The sequence below is a fragment of the Vicugna pacos genome, chromosome 30 (assembly GCF_048564905.1).
Source record: "Vicugna pacos chromosome 30, VicPac4, whole genome shotgun sequence".
NCBI classification, from domain to species: Eukaryota; Metazoa; Chordata; class Mammalia; order Artiodactyla; family Camelidae; genus Vicugna; species Vicugna pacos.
The window spans coordinates 9,472,962-9,488,106 of NC_133016.1; the positions used below are offsets into that span (position 1 = coordinate 9,472,962).

Here is a 15,145-nt window from a genome sequence, read left to right on the forward strand (position 1 = left end):
AGAGCTGATACCATAAAAGTTCTAGAAGAAAACATAGAAGAGAGTCTTAAGAAACTCAAGATAGGCAAAGATTTCTTAAATAAGACAGAAAAAAGAAACTATAAAAGAAAAAAATTAATGAGTTGGATCCCATTAAAATTTCAGACTGCTTTTCAAAGATACTGTCAAGAAAATGCAATCCATACATCCGACAGAGAACTTTTATTCAGAATATATTATAAATAGTTACATGCCAATAATAAGAAAATCAATCTAATAAAAATGGCCAAAAGATTTGAACAGACGCTTCACAAAAGAAAATAAACATCGGGTCAATATGCACATGAAAAGGTGCTCTGTATCATTAGTCATAAGGGAAAGGCACAAATTAAAACCACAATGAGATTCCACCTCCCACCCACTATAATGGCTATAATGAAGAAGACTGGCCACACCACCCACTGGTGAGTATGCAGAGCAACTGGAATGTTCATTCATTGCTGTAGGAATGGAAAATGCTGCAACCACTTTGGAGAACATTTTGGCAGTTTCTTATAAACTTAAACACGTACTTAACCATATGACCCAGCAATTTCACTCTTAGGTGTGTACCCAAGAGAAATGAAAGCATAGCTCACACAAAGACTTATGTGCACAAATGTATGTAGGTAGCAATGTGTATAGTTGCCAAACACTGGAAGCAACACAAATGTCCATCAGTGGGTAAAGGGATAAACAAAATGTGGTTTATCCAGCTGATGGAGTACTGTTTGCCAACAGAAAGTAACGAACTGCGGATATCTCCACTACTTTGATGAATCTCAAAAACATAGTGCTGAGCAGAAGCATCTGGACACAAAAGAGGGCATACTCTATGAATCCATTTGAATGAATCTCTAGACATGACAAATCTATCCTGTAGTGATGTAAGGCAATCAGCAGTTGCCTGGACTGGAGGTGTATAGGGACAGTTGACCGGGAACCAGAACAAGGGAACCACGGAGGGTGATGCAAATGTTCCATAGCTTGGACGTGACGGTGCTTTCACAGATGTACACGTTTATCATAACTCATCACCTTCTGGGCTTAAAAGGAATGCATTTTATTTTATGATCACATTTATGTCACAACATCAAAACACTTATGCAACTGACAATGGATAATCTGTTAGAACAGAGGGTGACGATATGGGAATCCTCTCTGCCTGCTGTATTGTTTTATTTCGTTCTGGCTTTTGAGTCTTGATTTACATTTTGCTAGTGAGTTTCTCTTTCCTGCATTCAGTTTGCCACTTTATTTGCTGAGAAGGAAAAAAGAAACACATGAATTGAGTAATTTTTGTTTTATTTTACTTCTGCATTAAAATATACCAAAATATTAGGACTGCTGGGAGTCCCCAGATCACTAGTCCATAGTCTTTATTGAGGAGATTTTCTCTCCATTAGTGCACAGAACTACAAGACATTGATTTACTTTCAGAAGAAATCAATGGAAGATTATTAAGGAGCCTTGATGTACTATAGGCATCGCACAACCAAAGGACACTTCAGTCTCAAGGAAAAGTATAAACACACACACACACTATTACAGTCATTAAATCATCAATTTTTGATGGTAAGATTGAAATGCAAGTAAAACAAATTTTAAAAAGAATGGGCCATTTTCATAATCATATTAATACTTCAGCACTGGTGATGGTTGTTTTCTGCCAGTGACTCTCCTAAGGAGAAGAAAATCGGCCAAAAAAGAGGACGCTGTCAGCCTCATTGTGCCTGATGAAGAACAGGAAAGGGTGATTGCAGTGAAATTTTTCGTAATCTGGGGCTGAGGTCATGGCAAAGCTTATGCCAGTGGCAGCTGCCGCCTCTGTGCCTTCCTCGCTGACCTCCACAAAGGACCTGTGCAGGAACTTCTGGGCATGCAGCCTGGAGGGTGAGGACATCCCCAAAGAGTCGGCTTGCTGCTCATTGAAGGCGTCCGCCATCCCCATGGCTGCCAGGACAGCCTCCATGTCATAACTATCCTCCACTTCAAACCGGGGCAAGTGCAAGTTTACGGTCCTTTCTTCCATATGCCCTGGGCTAGTCCACTCAATTAATTCACTGGGAGTTATTTTATCTATAATCTATGAAGAAAAAAAGGAGAGAAGAATGGCATGATTATCAATAAAAATTTGAAACAGTGTCCAACTGATTCAAGCCAGTCAAAAATTACTAATTTTAGTAACAAATGAAAGTAGAAATTTTATTTCACTCAACTCCTATCTTTACATAGAGAGTATTTGCTTCATATTTCTCTATTTAAATTACCTGTGTATGTATGAAAACTCTATAGCATTAAATGAAGTTTTAAAGGTGAGAAATAAGTCATTTCTTATTCTATCAAGCTAATATGTATATAAATATATAATTTCTTTTTTTTTTTGCTGTTCCCCTCTTTGTCTACATATATAATATACAAATTACATATGATAAATATATTATTATAAGGAATATAATTTATATTATATGATATATTTATATAGTTGCAATCACATCAAAAAATCTTTTTTTCTTTTTGCAACGTAGACTTTTCCACACTGCTGCATATCTCTCCTAAATATCTTCAGACTGGCAGATATTTCCATCAAGTTGTTAAAAATTCCATCTGCTATTCATCCTTTCGTTCACTTTACAATCTCCTAATATTGAGAATTATGATATATACGGTACTAATAATAAAATTTCAAGCTACATATCTTAGTGTATTTAATGCAGAAATTACAGATTTGATTCAAAAAGGTAACTTTCTTCTCTTGAATTATTTCCCTAGGGAAGTCAGATTATGGATACTCTTAAAGCATTCATACTTACTGCCATTTTGCTATCCCAAAATATTTCCCAATGTATAATGCGACTAGAGACATTTCACAGAAACAGAATAGCAACCAGTGTCACAATAAAGCAGCATCTATCACTTATTGAGTGCTTTCCATGAACTGGATCCATTCTAGGAACTATTTTTTCCATGTCCTAGATCCATTCCAGGAGACAGAATAAGTCCAGGACATGGAAAGCACTCAATAAACAGCAGATGCTATATTATTATAATACTGGATGCTGCTCTACATGTATACGCACACACACATATGTGTGTGTGTGTGTGTATGTGTAACAACACTACACATTAAGAACTATGGAACCCGTTTTATAAATAAGAAAATATTGAAGTTCAAGGAAGTTAAGAAGCTTCAAAGGGCAGAAAACTACTAAACAGAGGAACAGGGATTTGAAACAAAGCCTTTCTGTTTTCGAAAATACAGGCTACCAGCCACATCAACTTTTTTAACTGCAAAGTGTGTGGGACTAAATCAAGGGGTTCACGACTGAGGGTCCTATGGACTGTTAGTGATTATTATTAGTCAATGTAGGCTTATTTTTTGGTTTAAAAAAAAAAGTACCACTCTGGTAAGTAATGCTGATCACGGGGGAGGTTAGGCAAGTGTCGGGGCAGAAAGTATATGGGAAATCCCTGTACTTTCCTCTCAATTTGCTATAAACCTAAAACTTCTCTTTAAAATGTCTTTAAAAAATTAAAGGTCTGAAAAGGAAATTCAGAAGGTCCAATAGCCTACTGAATAGAATGCAAAATTCGCTGTCGATGTGTATGTGTGATTTTTTTTCCCTGGGAAAGAGGTCGTCAGAGATTAACCACTTCTCAGAATGGTGGGTGATCTTTAGAACTCCTAAATGACCTTAAATATTCATGTTAGCTCATCCCCAGATATTTTAGTATTGGTTGTTCTCGATAAACCTGATCCCATTCAGTGCTCCTCTTTAGATACACCTGTACCTGCGGCACAGAGGGAGAAATAGCTCTGTTTCACCAGCTCCAGATCAAAAGCCCTATTTCCAGGCTCACCTACAAACAAGCTTTGGAATGCAAGCCTCAGGAAATGAAAGCAGGAGTGGGGAAATGTAAGATTTTACCTTCTCCAGACCATCTATGTCATCGGGCAGCAACACGAACATACTTAGGTCATTGTTTTTATATGGAATCCCCAGAATTTTGGCTTGCAAGTCCTCCAGGATCATGAAGCTGAAGGACTGGTGCTGTGTCATCATCAGCACAGATTTGCTTGTGCTCTGCAACGAATCAACAGAGCGCAGGGTCAAAAGAGGTACAAGACCACCAACCGGGCTCACCAAAGTAATAAGTTCAACCGAAAATCATGCTGAACGAGACGTGGAAACAACCTAAATGTCCATCAATTGATGACTGAATAAGTTGATACATACATATAAATATATGAATATATGATAGAATATTCCTCAGCCATAAATAAGGATAAAATAAAGCAACATGGATGGACCTGGAGATCATCATTTTAAGTGAAGTAAGCCAAAAAGAGAAAGAAAAATTCTATATGATATCACTTATATGTGGAATCTTAAAAAAAAAAAAAGACACAAATGTACTTATTTACAAAACAGGAATAGACTCACAGACATAGAAAGCAAACTTACAGTTACCGGAGGGAAAGGGGTAGGAAAGAATAAATTAGTTCAAGATTTGCAGATACTAACTACTATATATAAAATAAACAAGTCTACACTGTATAAGTAACTATATTCAATGTCTTATAATAGCCTACAATGAAAAAAAGTTGAAAATGTAATATATGTATATATATGTATGACAGAAACATGATGCTGTACACCAGAAATTGATACAACATTGTAAAAATTTTTTTTAATTTTTTTAGGTTTCAAAATTAAATTTTAAAGAAGAAATTTAAAAAAAAATTTAAAAGAAAATCAATTAAAAATTAACTTGAAAAAGAAAATTAAAAAATTAAATTAAAAAAAGAAAGTCCTGCTAAAGATCAGAGCCTCAGACCCGGCATTTTGCTGTCTACCATGTACATTTGGTCAAATGCGACTTCAGGTTTTACATTCTATGTGTAAGCATATCACATAAATTAATGAAGGACCATACCTTATTCAGCCAAAATTCCTCCTCCTGGGTATCTTCTTTTGCAAACTCTCTGTCCCACTGCCCTTTAAAATAAACTACATTCACCACCACCAGCTTGGTGGAGGAGCTCAAAGAGCCGTTTGCAAACAGGTCCTTGATTTTTTCTGCAAACGAAAAACAGCAACAAAATTGGCCCATCTTCAAAGTTACAAGTGCTATGCATGGCAGATACGACATTGATGAACTTGACCGATCAGTCAAATCTCAGCCGGGTCAGCACCTGAAGGTCTTGCCGACAAAGGGTTCACTGGCAGAATCATAGGGAGGCTCTCCCTTTGCCATTGCCAATTTATCCCCTCTGGATAAACTGAGGTGTGATGGTTAAGGGTTCAGGCTCTGGAATCAGACTGCCTCTGGTAGGATCCAGGTTTGCCTCTTATCAGCTGAGGAACCTTAGGCAAGTTACTTAAGCTCTCTGTGCCTCAGTTTTCACACCTGTAAAACAGGAATAAACCCTGCCTCATAGAGTTGCTGAAAGGGGTAAATGATTTAATATGTAGAAAAGCACTTAGAATATTATCTGGCTTCTAAGAAGCACTAAGGGTCAGCTATCCTTATTTTTACCCATTCAATATAGTTACCACCCAAGATTTAGAGATTTCTTATTTTATTGCAAAAGGGGCTGATGTTTTCACCTCTGGGTTTAGACCATCCCACACCGAATTCCAAAGAATACTACCTTCAACCAACCCTTTGATAAAGCTTCTCTTTCCCTGCTTTTTAAATTTTGATCTCCTTTGGACTAAGTGTGAAGAAAAAAATACATTCTGAAATAGCAGATGTCTCCCCGAAAACTGGAATTTTTAAAATGTGTTCTGAAAAGCTAACACTGAAGCATCAGCCTTGCTCTCCAAAGCATATTTCCTGTTACCCTGCCTCTGTGGGATTTCCCATGTGATTGGCTCCTGCTAGGCGAGGGGGAGGGGGAGGATGAAGAGCGGGCTTTGTCCAGTTCTCTGCTGTGGGTGAGGCTCAGCGTTGCTACCATCCCTACATGATGATAAGGTGAGCAGGCAGCCCTGGCCGCAGGTAGCAAAGGCAGGTCCTGATGGGAGAGCTTAAGGTTTCCCACTTGACGAAGAGAAAGGAAACCCTCTATGACATTTTTACTTAGGGATCCAGACTCAGAAGGAAAGGCTCGCACATAAAAGATGTGAACCCAAGACAGACATGAGCCCAAATTCAGGAGCCCCAAATTTACTGCGATCCACAGCTATGTGCAAATAACTCTCCACTAAGTATTTCCATGAAGTTGGCTTCCTGTGGTCTCTTGCCTGATTCCCTTGGCTCTCCCCACATTTGCTGAGACATTTCCCCTCTCTACAGTGCCTTCTCCAACTCCTCATACCCAGCCCTGCCCCTCCAACATGAAAAACCCATCTCAAATTCCCTCCCACAGCTTGTGCACCCTGTCATCCCATGCAGGGCCCAGCACAAGGCTTCACGCACAGTGAGAATGTTTTTATGATGAACGATGCATCCATACTCTACCATGTGTTTGGCTTTCAACCCAGGAATTAATCTTCTTTCGACTTTCATCTGCTGCATTTAAAAAATCTACAGGTTCCAAAGAAGCATGGTAATATTTTTCAACATAATCCAAGTATTTCTTTAGGAAAAACAGAGAAGGAATAGAAATAGCTTTAAAATTCAATCTATCCATCGCCAACATCGCTAAATAAATGTATCTGTACATCAAGATAACCAATGTGAAAAGCAGAGATTTTTAGGACCTGGGTGAATCACTTAGGACTTCCATGCACATTTTTATGCAGGTGCCATAGGGCAATTAAGGCAAAAATCAGATTTAGACTCCGGATTGAAAAGAAGCTCCTAAAGGGCCCGGATGTCTGGAGGACGGGCAGCAGGGCACGCCAGTGATGTGGGCTAAGCCAGGCAGTCAGCCTAGTCTTTACAGGGTCACTAGGCCGTCCATGAACGCCACTCAAGCAAAACTTACCTGAAGGAAGAGGTATGTCTTTTCTCCAAACAGCCTGTTGACTACCTTCAGTTCATAATCATCAGTGAGCTTGCTTATCTCATTCAAAAACCTTTGGAACTGGTGATGTATCTCTTCTGTCTTCTCTGACTTCAAAATCAAAACAAAAGCTCAGTGAGTTATCTGGGCAAAAGGAAGCCTGGATTCACCCCCAGGAGGACAAGGTTGCTGGGTCCATCCCTCAGTTTGGCAGCCCTAAGGGTGGCCCATGAGTTTGATGTGGCCTCTGGGTGCCACTGGATGCCAGGTGACTTTTACACAAATCAGATGACAATGTAAATCACAACCAATCTCAGGTCCACAGAGAAGCCTGCTCCCCTGGCCCAACACCACAGATCCTACTTTTCTGGTTTGGGTTGCGTTTTCTAACTCAAATGTAATTGCCCGCTCAGTGTTTCGTATGCTAGCCTTTAGCTTCCCCACAGGACTCTAAGCACCTGAGAAAGTAGATAATTTCTTGGATGATTCTTACCTACTTTAACGTGTGGTAATTTGTGTTCCAGTCTGAATAAGAAAAGTAACTCCTGATGGTATAAGTAGCCATTTGTCAGAGCTATACATTGGGACGAAGTGAGATGTGTGCTTGTCTCTAGGGGGAAAAAAACTTTTCTGGACATTTTTTGTAAACTCCATCAGTTTTCGGAATGAAGGTGGAGGAGTGAGCACCCCAGAGCAAAGCCAGCTGACCCAGGACACCTCCGTTCACCCTGGAGGCAAAGAGGAGGCATTTTAATTTTGAACTGAAAAGCGTATTCCTGGTGGTGATGGGAACAGAAAGGCCCTCTTCCTCTAGAAGGTGAAGCCTGGGAGTTTTCATTTCTTTGTTTGTTTTGTTTTCTCTCTTTATTTCACTGCTGGTAGTCCAATGCCCAGAATAGTGTCTGGCACATAAAAGACACTCCATTAATTTTTGTGAATAACTGATGAAGATTTGAAGGCATTCAAAGTGAAAATGTCAAAGTGTGCTGCTTTAACAAAATGTCTGAGCACTTTGACTCCTTCTTTGCTGCTCTGAGCCTTTAAATGGCTGTGATCTCTCTGTGGCTGCTTGGGTTGACTGAGATAAGATGTGAGCAGGTGAAGATATTGAAGTGTTGGGGAAGGAATGGATTGATATAAAGAGAAAGATGTAGTGGGAGTATTTCTCCAGTGGTCCAAGTATGACTGAGTTGATCTGAAAATGGGGACAGGGAAGAAGTTCAACAGCATTTCATGATAAAAACACTCAACATGCTAGGAATAGAAGGAACCAACTTCAGCACAGTAAAAGCTGTACATAAAAAGCCCACAGACAACATCACACTCAATGGTGAAAGACTAAAATCTTTCCCTCTAAAATCAGGCAAAGATGTCCATTCTCACCTCTGCTGTTCAACCTACTCAACACAGTACTGGAAGTCCTAGCCAGAACAACTGAAGAAGAAAATGAAATAAGAGAAATGCATATCAGAAAGAAAGAACTAAAATTATGTCTTTTCACAGGTGACATGACCTTATATATAGAAAATTCTAAAGATACCACCAAAAATAATGTTACAACTAGTAGATTAATTTGGCAGAGTTGCAGGATACAAAATCTATGGACAAAAATCAATTGCATCATTATACACTAACAATGATCAATTCAAAGATAATTAAGAAGATAATCCCATTTACTATAGTGTCAAAAAGGATAAAATACTTAGACATAAACTTAACTAAGGAGGTAAAAGACTTATATATTGAAAACTACAAAAACAAATTACCAAAAGAAATCCAAGAAGATCCAAATAGATGAAAAGACCCCCATGCTCATAGACTGGAAGACACAATATTGTTAAAATATTTATACTACCCCAAGTGATGTATAGATCCAATACAATTCCTATCAAAACCCCAATGGCATGTTTTGCAGAAATAGAAAAAAAAAATTTCTAAAATTCACATGGAATCCCAAGGGATCCTGAATAGCCAATCTGAAAAAAGAAGAACAAAGTTGAAAGCGTCACACTTCCTGATTTCAAAACACACTACAGAGCAACAGTAATGAAGATAGTGCGATGCTGGCATAGAGGCAGATACATGGACCGATGTAACAAAATAGAGAGCCAGAGAGAAGCTCTTGCTCACAGAATTTTCACCCAAATGATTTCAACAAGGCTGCCCAATGAGGAAAGGACCACCTCTTCAACCAACAGTGCTGGGTTGGGTGCTTATACCATATACAAATATTAATGCAAAATGAGCTAAATATCTACAGTAAGATCTAAAACTATGGAATTCCTAGAAGAAAACAAGGAGAAAGCTTCAAGAGATTGGATTTGGTAATTATTTCTTGAGTATGATGTCAAAAATGCAGGCAACAAAAGTACAAATAGATGAAAGGGACTACATCAAACCAAAAAACTTCTGCTCGTTAAAGGAAGAAATTAATAGACTGAAAAGGCAACGTACAAAATGGGAGAAAATATTTGCAAATCGTGTATCTGATAAGAGGTTAATGTCCAGAATATATATCACAGATTGATCTTGTTTATAACATAGATTTTTTTTAAACTCCTAACAAAATATTACCAAATCTGATTCAGCAATGTACAATTTTTTAAAATCATGTCCAAGTTGATATTCCACAAGTGCAAAAATACCTTAACATTAGAAATTCTATCAATGTAATTCACTCTGTTAACAGAAAAAAATCATATAATCACCAATAGATACAGAAAAAAATATGCATACATATGTATTTATGTAGGCACGAATATGGATGACTGGGGGACTGTGAATCCGGTGGGATTTCAGGTCCCACTGCCTTTGTACAATTGTATGAAATGGGCTTGAATACACTGCTGAGAGCAATCGATATTGGTATCTTTTTGGCAAACACTTGGCAATATTTAATGAGGTAAGCATGCCCACACCCTACCTCCCAGGGGTACCGTACAGACCAGCGCTGTCCCATAGAAATAATATGTGAGCCACAAAGGTGAGCCACATGTATAATCTAAAATCTTCCAGTAACTACATTCTTAAAAGTGAAAAGTAACAGGTGAAATCCAGTTTAATATTTTATCAAACCAAACTAGAACATCACCACTTTAACATATAAATATAATAATTACATATTAATATATAAGTATTCTGTATTATTTCAACAAAATAACGTGAAAACTAATGAGATATTTTACATCTGTGACACAACAAAAAACATACATATAATTGGTCTATGCCTCCAGTTCCTGACACAGGGCTCCTAAATCCCCTGGAATTTCCTGGGTGACAGGGGCATATTTCGTTCCAATGAAGCAACTCTTGGTGGGCACCTGAATAGCTTTAAGACAGGAACTGGTCACCAGAAAGTCCAAACCATGATTAGAAGCTTGGAACTTTCAGCCCCATCCTCCATCCTCCAGGAAAAGGAGGGGGACTGGAGATTAAGTTAATAAGGGTCATTTCAGCATTGTTACAAACAGTAGGAAGGGAGGAGGAAAAGAAAGAAGAAAGAGAGGAAGGAAGGGAGGGAAGGAGGGAGGAGAGGACCCATTAACAGGGTAAGTGGATAAACACTGAAAATCGGCCCACTGGGGCTACAAGTATTCACCTTAAAATAGATGAGTCTTATACACGGAATTCTAGGTCAAAAATAATCAGGTTGCAAAGAATAATAACAAAAAAGAAACTACATGAAGTAACAGTGTAATGAAAAATAAACATGTGGGGAAAATGACCACCAAATCCAGGATAGAGGAACTTCCTCTTTCAGGAGAGGATGGGGATGTGCTCGAGGAAAGGCCCGGGGGCATTAGCCCACTTAGCAATGGTTTATTTCTTCCCCTGGAGGGGCGGGTTAAAGAGGATTCAGAACGGCATTATTCAGAATTGCGGAATGCATTATCCCTTATTCCTTTTGCACATAATGTCTTAAGGCTTTATCTCCAAGTTTTTTGAGCCTGATGCAGAATAATCAGAGTTCATGTGATAACCAGAAATGTATAGGAATGTACATCTGACCTGTCTCTGGGCAAGTCACTTTACTCATCTGTTTCCTCATCTAGTAAAAGAGAAGATCAGAGTGATGGCCTCCAAGATGTGTCCCAGTCCTAACATCCTCTCATGCAGTGAATCTATTCTTCTCCATAGCTCTGTGGCTCCCAAAAACCCTGGGGGGTGGGCAGAGCTGCTACACAGCCCTGCTCAAAGCTGAAATTCAACCTTCATCCCAGTTACCAGGCCTCTCACCCAGGGGCGGAGCATCTGTCTGAGGGGTGCCCCTTTTTCTAATTTGCACAAAGATTCGGCATGGACTACCATGCTTGGGAGGATGGAAACAGCTGTGAGCACTGATTGAATGACTGGACTGTGGAGCAGCTGTCCCACCCAAGTCTGTGGAGGAAGCCTGGCTCTTCATCTAGCCGACTGAGCCTCCCAGACAACCTGGCCACATTAGATGGTGCAATGAACAGCTCACACTGCTGGGTGATTTGAGTCATGATTTTTCAGGGCTTGGGAATGGGTCATGACACCTGTCAGGGCAGCTGTGCCCTTCCTGGGGGCTCTGTCCATCTCTGAAAGCCTCCCCTGACTCCTTACCAGGTAGTGCAGCCTGTCCTTTGGGTGAGGAATACTACCATCCTTGAGCTGAAAGAGATCGCGGGAAGTCATTGGTCTTGTGTTAATTTTTTTTTAAATAAAATATCAGCAGGGGTGGGGAGGGGAGCTTAAAATAAAAACAGAAAATAGTAATAATGTCACCTGCTACTTCTGCAGACACCACTGGGTGAGTCACCAGTGTGTTCCAGATGCTCTACTGGATACTTCACAGAGGCCTGAAGAAGATGAATCACTTGCCCAAACTAGTATAGCTATTAAGTGACCAAGCCAGGATTTGAACCCTAATCTAACTCCAAAACCCATTCACTCTGCCATAGGGCCTTTTCCGTCTATTAGCTTTCACAGGTGTACATCACAGTGGTTAGTGTGCGGTAAGTTAAGGCCTCTTCTTAACGTTAGGAGCTTATCACCATGTGGTCCTAGCCACTTCATTTGGTTGCTCTGATGATTCTTGTTTAACAGTAAGTATGAAGTATTACTTCTTCTACCCACCTCCCCACTGATCCCACACCTACAAAGCAACCACACGGGGGCCATGAGATACGTCTCCCCACCTCTTTTCCTTCAGTTTTGATTCTTGAGCTTTCTGTGTCTTTTTCCAAGAAAAGCACCTGAAAGAAACAAAAAATATTACGGCGGTGGTCAGCGTGGAGAAAAGCCCACACAGAGTCAGTTGGAGGACAGTGGATGTCTGGTAAAGAAACCTCGTGGGTATACAGGTAACATTCCTCTCCTTGCAAAGCCATGAAAAAGTCTGGGTTGCCAACGTTGGTTTATTCCTTCATGAATTCATCCTTGACGTCACATTTATACCCTGGCAGGGATCAGGTAACTTCGTCCAGTAGGTTCTGATCTTCTTGCTCTATCTTTAATGATGAGGTTAATGGCTTTGGACAAGGACAATCCCCTCAAAGATATTTCAAGCATCAGGGAGTAGATGGCATGACTATATGTGAGGAAGGAAAAGAACTTCAAGATAGACCTGAAGTTGCTCCAGGTCTTTATATGCTTTCTCCGTTTCCTGGCCCACAGGTCAAGAGGAGCACATTCTGGAGGTAATGCTGGAGGGCTGCCCCCAGAGACAAGTCTGTGCCAGGGAAGCAAGGAAGCCCATCCTACCTTCTCTAACTGGGCGGCAGTGGCTCCTCGCGTTCCCAGGAGGAGCATCCCGATGGCCGCTGAGATACCCGCAGGGGAAAAGAAGATGTTGTCACCCCTTTTTTTACTCAGCTCTTTGAAAAGATCAAATCCAAAGCAAGTGTTTGTTCGGCCCAGCAAATCCATGCTAATTCCCGAAAGATCTAGAACAACAAAAACAATCAAAACCAAGCCAGCACTTTTCACTTCTTTGAACTGCTTTATGTCGTGGGAACTCTTCCTGCTTCGCTTCCTCTTCCTGCCTTGATCCAGAATTTTGGGATTTTCACCCTGGCAATGAAAGATCACGGCTGTGGGCATCTCACCCCTGCTCCAGACCGGAGACCTGAATCATTCAGCATCACCTCGTGGTTCTGAGTTCTCGTGTCCCCGGGGAGCAAGGTTAATGCCTCAAGTGGTTTTATTCTCTCTCGTTCTCTGTCAGAACCTGCCTGTATCCGCCTGCCTGCCGCCTCCTCCCTGTGCTCAGCTCCCTGAGGCAGGCCCAGCCCTTGCCCTCCAATGTCCAGCTGCTGGCCTGTGACCAAGCAAGGGGCCGGCTAGGACCCCCACTGGCCTCAGATCCAGGCAGTGTTCTCAGATCCAGCCCTAACAAGAGCAGAGCCAATTGTGTCATCCTTCTCTGACACTTTGTATTTTTCAGCTTATTCAAATTCAGTGCAGAGAGTGGCTGGATAAATTAATTCTCTTCAACCCCAATCCCTAAGTGCATGAAAACTTGACCTTGGACTGAACTTCCCTTAAAAGGGCAATGACGTACCCCTGGTCAAGGATTAGTAAGTGGGGGCAAAAGAGTTTTCTTTTTCATAATTTTCTACATTGTTTCAGGCTTATACAATGAGTTCATATTACTTTTATCTCACCAAAAACTAATTTTTAAAGAGCAATTAATACTTACTAAAAATAAACAAATAGAACATAGTTTATATTTTCTTTGTCACCAGCCAAGTTACAACTAGTTAATAAAAGCTTTAAGAAAAATCCTAAAAGCAAGAATGAGATTAATGCAGAATAAAAATTTTTGAAAGCCTACCTACTCTGAGAGTGTTTTGCTATCAAGGGCCCATCCCTGCTTACATCTGCTGTTAAAACTTCCATTCCAACCCCGAGTTTCCTTGCAAGGATCTCTTGCAGGTTAGCTCAGAAGCAAAATGAATTGATTTACTGCCAAACAAGATGTAGAAGATACATCGTCACGGCCACGAGGCACAGTATGAGATCAAACCACTCTGAAGCAAGTTATGCACAATAAAAGTACTTCTTTCAAATCAACAAATAGTGGGGTTCTCAAAACACAGAATTCTTAAGTTGGAGCTGAAGGAAGAGCTTACCTGGCTTTTGGAGAGACAGGGGTGGCAGGCAATGAATCAGGAAGCGTGTGTAAAATGAGAAGTTGAGATCTTTAATTTATAGCTCTCTGTGCCTCTCCCTAGTCATTATAGTTTGCATTTCCAGTGAAACAACCTTTGGTTTCCCAATGATGATCTCCCTAATAAAATTAGCATGCAAGGTTCATGACAAAGCTGAGGATTTAATTTTCCATTTCTTTCATTCACGGCCATAAATTTAATGCACTTAAAGTTGTCAGAAATTAAATGTTGTGAACTGTAGCTCAAATAGTAGACACCTCAGATAGAGAGGAATAGGGTTTCAATTCTAACTACTCCAAAATCCCTTAGAAATTCTTTTGGGGGCCCAGGCATAAAAAGATCTAAATTAATCAGACAACAAAATAAGACTAAAAGCAGGAGATCAACCCTGGACTAAAGGGACAAAAATGGCCAGGGAAAATGAATTACAAACCAAGAGGGGAGAAGACTCTGGGCGAGACTGTGATGAGAGGGCCTTCGTCCCCAATGATACCGAGGATCCTCTGAAAAGAACTGTTCGGAGCACTCATTCTGCACTTTGGATGCACATTGAAATCTCCTAGGAAACCTGAAAAGAAAAATCTATGGCCAAGTCCCACCTTAGATAAGTGAGCCAGCATCTCTGGAATGGGAACCAGGCATCAGAATTTTTATGACCTCAGGTGACTGTGAAGTGTAGCCAAGGTTGCAAACTGGTTTAGAGCCTGGGTGAAGCTCTGAATTAATGCACAATTTACTTACCACAGATGTACAGAGCTGTGTCCTGACAAGATCAGGCTCTGTAATAAAGTCAGCTTTGCAGTTGCATTCTTTAGGGATGCCAAATGCAAAGAGAAAAAAATATATATATAACAAAGCTATCTTTCTAGAAAAGAAGGAGAAAATATAGTGGGAAAAGTTTGGGTAAACAGCCAGACACACACACCACTCTTGTTCTCAAGTATTCTGTCCATTCATTATGAAATCTCTTCCTTTAATTCATTTACCAAACATTTGTGGAGAGTCGACTATGTACCAGACACTGGGCTAAATGCAA

The 15,145-nt window shown here is 40.2% G+C and overlaps 1 protein-coding gene across 2 annotated transcripts; it reads right to left on the reverse strand.

Annotated features, from left to right (window-relative positions):
* Positions 1-220: 220 nt before the first annotated feature.
* Positions 221-14,170, reverse strand: SERPINB13 (serpin family B member 13). Of its 2 annotated transcripts, XM_072952218.1 has the most exons (9): positions 14,071-14,170; positions 12,701-12,882; positions 12,136-12,192; positions 6,956-7,084; positions 6,487-6,604; positions 4,957-5,099; positions 3,948-4,103; positions 1,865-2,104; positions 221-1,279 (listed from the first exon to the last, which is right to left on the reverse strand). In XM_072952218.1, the coding sequence occupies exons 2-9, from the start codon at positions 12,863-12,865 to the stop codon at positions 1,226-1,228; spliced, it is 1,062 nt and encodes a 353-aa protein (XP_072808319.1). In that variant the 5' UTR covers positions 12,866-12,882; positions 14,071-14,170; the 3' UTR covers positions 221-1,225. The 2 variants fall into 2 exon arrangements, with proteins under 2 accessions (XP_072808319.1, XP_015095981.2); XM_015240495.3 differs by lacking the exon at positions 221-1,279 and having other exon boundaries at positions 1,286-2,104.
* Positions 14,171-15,145: the final 975 nt, after the last annotated feature.